We start from the raw sequence: 6,000 nt of genomic DNA, 5'->3' as shown, positions 1-6,000 counted from the left end.
CTCTGTGAACACAAATTAGTTAGCATAAATCAGTTAAATGACGAAATATTAGGTGTCTATTTACTTGTGACCACTCAGTGTACATCGAACAAAACAACAATAATATATAACTTAAATTTACTTGGGCTTATCTAGAGGATCTGGCTCAGAACGGCCCATGCCAGCTGGCGCCTTCTCAGCATCTTCCTTCACCAACAAGTGAAGTTCAGCTTCTACCTTGCCCTGTTACAAAATAATATTTACATTACATTTATTCTCTTTCAGAACAAGGAATACATTTATATACTTTCCACTCCTCTGGTGATGATCAATAACACCATAGAATAAGTAACACTAATAATAATAAAATTAAGCTAAAATAGAGAAGAAACTGGATATATATGTGAATTATATTAAAGGCATTATAAAACAGTTGCACTTAACACCCAAAGTCTTATGAAATATTTTATATTTGTTTAAAAATGTTTTTATAACATAACATTTGAATTTCTTATGAATTCTGAACTTTTAAAAAGTATTATTTTTCAAAAACTAAGAATTACCACTTTATGACTAGCTCATATATTCTACAAATAATGATCCATCATAGGCATATATAAAACTTGAGAAGACCATTTTACGATACTCTCTACAGTTGTATATGAGTTATATATTTTTTTTTGTTCTTGGTAAAGCTGTATTTATCATTATTAAAATAACAACAATTAATAATATTAAACCTTAGTCGCGTATGACTTTTCGTCGAAGTGGTTTTACCATTACCTGTCTTTTAAAATACAATTTAAGTTTAAGTTACAGTTATCAACCAATATAAAAAACAACAAGTTGCAAATGACACACTGAAATATTTAGCCAAATGTAACAAATATAACATGACATTGAAAATATTGTAATATACAGTAATAAAAGCAATTATATTAAAGCTACCAATAACCAATTTCGATATGTGAATATGAATAGCCCTAAAATAGCTAATATGGCACCAAATACGAATACAAAATTGTTTTAGTTCATATCTTCCATAATTTTAGCTGGCAGGGCGTTGGTGTTTACAAATAAGACGTGCAGTAAAAACACAAAATTTACCGTTAGCTCCATTTCTTCATTTTCTTTTTTGACATAGAAAGGCCACCATCCTTTTATACGCCGTTGTTTAAATAAAGAAACAGTGGGGACGCTGCCATCTGCTTTTAACATGTCTAGAGTACACAACTTCGAAGATTTGGCTCCACGAGGGAAACGGTTTAGATCGAGGGTTATGGCACCTATTCGTATGAACAAAGTTTAAGTTGAAACTTTGGAAGGCTGAGTAATTGTTTAAAATAAATTACAAACATTAATAAATGTGGGAACCTATTAAACTTTCATAGGAGTATTATTCTTGTTATTATTGTTTTTGGTTTGTTATTGTGATTCCTGTTTAAAAAATTAGAATGTGTTTTATTGGTGGAAGATCAGAAAATCTTTATACAATGATCCAAAGAATGCCTTCCATTAACTGTAGAACTTACAACAATAATAACTGAAACATCAATAGCTTAATGTGTAAACTATAACTAGGATGATTTCCACAAACGATTATTAAAAGACTAGATTATAACTACTATGAATTGCTCTTCACAACAAACGTTTTATAGCAATTCTACAGCATAACAGCTATATAAGATATAGTTTTTCCCCAGTTGCAGTCGAAGCTGGTTCATGTTCGGGGATATGTGAATATGAAGCGTATCGTTATACTTTAGCGTGAGTATGGAGATATCACTGTTATTATAGCATCTACATTCCTCTATCGTTCTTAATGTATGGGTTAACACTGGCAATATATAGGTTAACATTGGCACAGTATATGGGCTAACACTGGTACGGTATATGGGTTAACTTGGCACGGTATGTGTGTTAACACTGGTATGGTATATGAGTTAACACTGGTACGGTATATGCGTTCACATTGGCATGGTATGTGGGTTAACACTATTAAAGTATATGGGTAAAGATTAAAAAATAACATGGTACTGGCTAATTTATATGTTTCATAGTTGAAGTCAGTTTCAAAGTATTAACTTTCAAAGTATCATTAGATAAAAGCTATTGTCTAATAATTTTTATCATTCATAAAATTAGTATTTACGTTAACGTTAGAAAGGATAGAAGAGATATTCTGTGGATTAAATAGAGAGGTCTATGGTGTACAATAATTGAAATAGTAGCTTTAAAGTATTAAGCATGAGCTTCAGTTTGGATAGCCATTAAAACTTCTGGAAGTTAAAAAAATATGAGAGGAATAGATACGGAGGTCAAGGGATTTTCAAAGATTGCACATTAAGGCTTTTTTTAATTATTGACTTTCACATACATCTGCTTAATAAATATTCCACTTTTAATACAATGTAAAAATATACGATGGAATAATTAGAATAAATATAAGTTACACAATGAATATTATCAATATATAAATAACAAACAAATGTCTGACTGTCTGTTATGCTCTGTACCTCGTGAACAGTTAACCGCAGAAAAAACAAATTTCAAGAGTAAATAACAGAAAATTTTTATTAATTTTTTGCAATTCCTAAAATTTCATATCGATATCAGCATCGATCCGTCAGTCTTCGTATGTGCTGAATGATCATACTGAGAAAAAAACTTATTGAAATAAAAAATGTATTTATTTTTTCTTATATCGATATTATATACATACATTATTTTACTGCACCATGTCGAATAAATTTATTTTAATTTAATTGAATATTTTCCTTTGACATTTATAGAAATGACAACTGTTAAAAAGAGCTCAGTTCGGTAGTGGTCTTTTCTTTCGCTCAGTAAAATGGCAAGAAACGGTGGCATCCAGAAGGGAAAAAAATCCCCGCGACTACTTAGTGATTTTGCCTACTCTATTTCTTGGATGAATCGATGCATCGAATCCTAAATATTTTTCCAATAATGCATTGCAGTCAGTTTCATTTACTTATAAACAAACGCAATGCAACTTTTCTTATTAAAATAACACTGGGAATCACAAAAGACTATCATGTTACATATACGTTCTGATCCAACAGATTGGGTTCACTGAATATTTTATATTCATTCATCACCATTTTTAGGAAAATTACCGTTGAATTTTTTCAACGGGTATCTGCTAGTAGAAAAATAAAACAAAATACCCTGTTTACATAATATTCATGGTTTGTGGTTTAATTATAGACTATAAAAACATTATATGAATATATGTGCTCATTTAATTAACTAACTTAAATGTGCGACATTCGTGAGAAAGAAAAGGGTTGGTACACTTTCTGTCCTAAGTAACAATGAAAACCATAACATAGTAAACGTTGTTTAGTTTGTTCAGTAGATTGCAAAAGATTAACAAAATATATGTATCAAAACAGCAATAAATAATATATGTTGTTTTTACCACATATATTTTAGTGCAACGAGTTTCGGGCGTCTGTTTGTGTTAAGGAAACTCGCGATACATTTTTTTTTTTTAAGTATACATCCAAGCAAGTATCCATCATTATGAGACATTCTGATAACTAATAAACACGATTTTTTAATTTATTGAAGTTAGAAGATACAAAGGTTTGGTTTGAATTTCGATGAAAACGATTCGAAAGGCTATCTGCGCTAACCTTCTTAATTTAGCAGGGAAGGCAGCTAGTGAACACCACCCACCGCCAACTCTTGGCCTACTATCTTACCAACGAATAGTTGGACTGACTGTTACATTATAACATCCTCACGGCTGAAAGGGCGAGCATGTTCGGTGACAAAAATTCGAACCCGCGACCCACAGATTGCGCGTTGAGCGCCCTAACTACCAGGCCATCCCGTGCTAAAGAAGAAACAAAGCATAACTCAAATATCACTTGAACGACATAAATAAAGTTGATGAACAAAACAAACAAACGAATGAAAAGTTAATACGAGGTAAGTAAAAAATAATAATAATAAGATTGAGAGAAAGCATGTCTAGCGAACAATAAAAAATCAAAATGATGAAAAATGATTAATTATTTGAGAAAATTAAGTTATTAAAGATAGAGTTAGAAAAAACAAGGAATACTAAACAGAATTCTCCAGAAAGCCCAAAGGGATGACTTTCTCGATGGCAGTAAAGTAGTTGTGTCAGTTTTGTTAGTTCAGAGAAGAGCGACTTGATTGGTGATGTTTATTATTGTATTATTGTAAAGTGGACTTGATAAGTTTCTAAATATAATAAATCACTAAAAGATGTGAAAAAGCTAGCTGACAGAATGACGTCATGAAGTTGAAATTAATAGTTTTTGCTTCTGAAATGCTCTCTAACTTTCAAGACGAACGTCATCAAGCTGCATTAATTCTCTATCCGCAGATTAGGTCCGAAAAAAGCACACCAAACACGTTTTCGTTCAAATTGAATCAAATTAATTTGGCACAGTCATTATTGTTATTAATTTGGTATAAATCATTTCTCAGTATTTCTGTTCTCAGATTAATAATTAAATGATAAAATCGCTAAATAAAACACTATTTGAAAAGTAATCTCAACAATATTTGATATATATATGAAGATTGTTTCATGTCGGTTTTACAGGTTTAAAAACAAAATAGTTTTATTATTTTGTATATTAACAATTGAAAGTATTAGCATAGTCTTTATACATAGTCTTTATACACAGTCTCTAAACATAGTCTCTAAACATAGTTTCTAAACATAGTCTCTCAACATAGTCTTTAAATTCGATGACGAGGAACCCACTTTGAGACTAATAATGCTTGGAAACGGCTTGTACAACATTTCGACAAGGTCTTGCTGTTATGTTAAACTTATATTAAAGTTTTTCTTCATTACCCATTCAAGCCGTCTCAAACCATTAATAGTCTCTAAACAAATAATATACCTAAAAAATCATCAGCAGAGAAATGGTCAGCATCCCACACTTGGAGTTCCAGCCGGGCAGGGATTTTGCACTCTGTCTCGTCCCAAGAAAACAAAGACTCCTTGCGGGAGATGACAATTTTTTCCTCCGCAGGCAAATAATCGAACGGAAAAATATATCTCCAGTTAAAGTTTCCTTCTCCAGTTAGAGACCTGAACAAAATGTTTCTCCTGTTGTAATCTCAATCATGGAGACATGCAGACATATAATGCACTACAACTTTGATTTATACGTGAATTATTTGTAGGACTATATTAAATGATATTATTTACTAGTAGGATATACTAAAACACATTTGATTAACAGAATTTAAATCCTGTTCAAAAAATAGCTGGGAAACATAATTATGCAATATGTTACCGCATGCTTCTAAAGATATTTATGTAGCATGTTAAATGACATACAATCCGATTTCTTATTAGACTTTTAAATCATAATACTTTATTAGCGTTAATTTTTCTAACATGTTTCTTAACAAGGCCAGGAGTTTTCTGTCTAAAACTTAATGTAAAATGTCCATTCTACAAAGTCTCATCATGTCAATTATTATTTGTGTTTGATCTATGTAAAAATAAAGCTATGAACTTATTGATTTACTTCACTTTATAGAATTATCAAGTTTGTATCTTAAGATTTATCTCTATTCCTATCTCGAACTAGCAATCCATCGATATAAAGAGTGTAGTTATTAATTTCTTATATTTGTTCCTATTTTAAACCAATCCACCTTAGCCTTTTGTTCTTTTGTTAGATGACGTTTTCTGCCAAAAAAATATTTTAGTGTATTTTGAGCCTGGATTAGGACTACTTAGAACTGGGATATTCTTTGCTGGCCAAAGTATGAGTTCAACTGAATTTGATAGTTGACCAATGCTGTCAGGGAAAAAAAGGTCACGAAGTGCAGCTGATGTTTGAAATCCAGGCGCTCTCTTTGTATCAGTTTTACTCACAGTTTTGTAGATATATGACCTTTCGAAGTTAGTTTAGCATTTGAGTGTTGAGGTAATCTAACGGTCGTATAACTTGTACTAAAGACTGTCCGTCGTCGCAAGTAGTACGAGCTCAGTTTTCA

At 31.4% G+C, this 6,000-nt stretch overlaps 1 protein-coding gene across 2 annotated transcripts in view; it reads right to left on the bottom strand.

The window, feature by feature from the left end:
• Positions 1 to 6,000, bottom strand: part of LOC106460881 (otoferlin-like) — a 235,509-nt gene that overhangs the window by 3,284 nt on the left and 226,225 nt on the right. For both annotated transcript variants that reach the window (XM_022387687.1, XM_022387686.1), the window contains exons 44-46: positions 4,890 to 5,080; positions 1,087 to 1,265; positions 122 to 222 (exon numbers count right to left, since the gene is read on the bottom strand). In XM_022387687.1, coding sequence (XP_022243395.1) covers positions 122 to 222; positions 1,087 to 1,265; positions 4,890 to 5,080 — 471 coding nt within the window. The remainder of the gene's footprint in view (positions 1 to 121; positions 223 to 1,086; positions 1,266 to 4,889; positions 5,081 to 6,000) is intronic.

The sequence above is a fragment of the Limulus polyphemus genome, unplaced genomic scaffold (genome assembly GCF_000517525.1).
Source record: "Limulus polyphemus unplaced genomic scaffold, Limulus_polyphemus-2.1.2 Scaffold854, whole genome shotgun sequence".
Lineage (NCBI taxonomy): Eukaryota > Metazoa > Arthropoda > Merostomata > Xiphosura > Limulidae > Limulus > Limulus polyphemus.
This window is presented reverse-complemented; position numbering and strand designations above follow the sequence as displayed.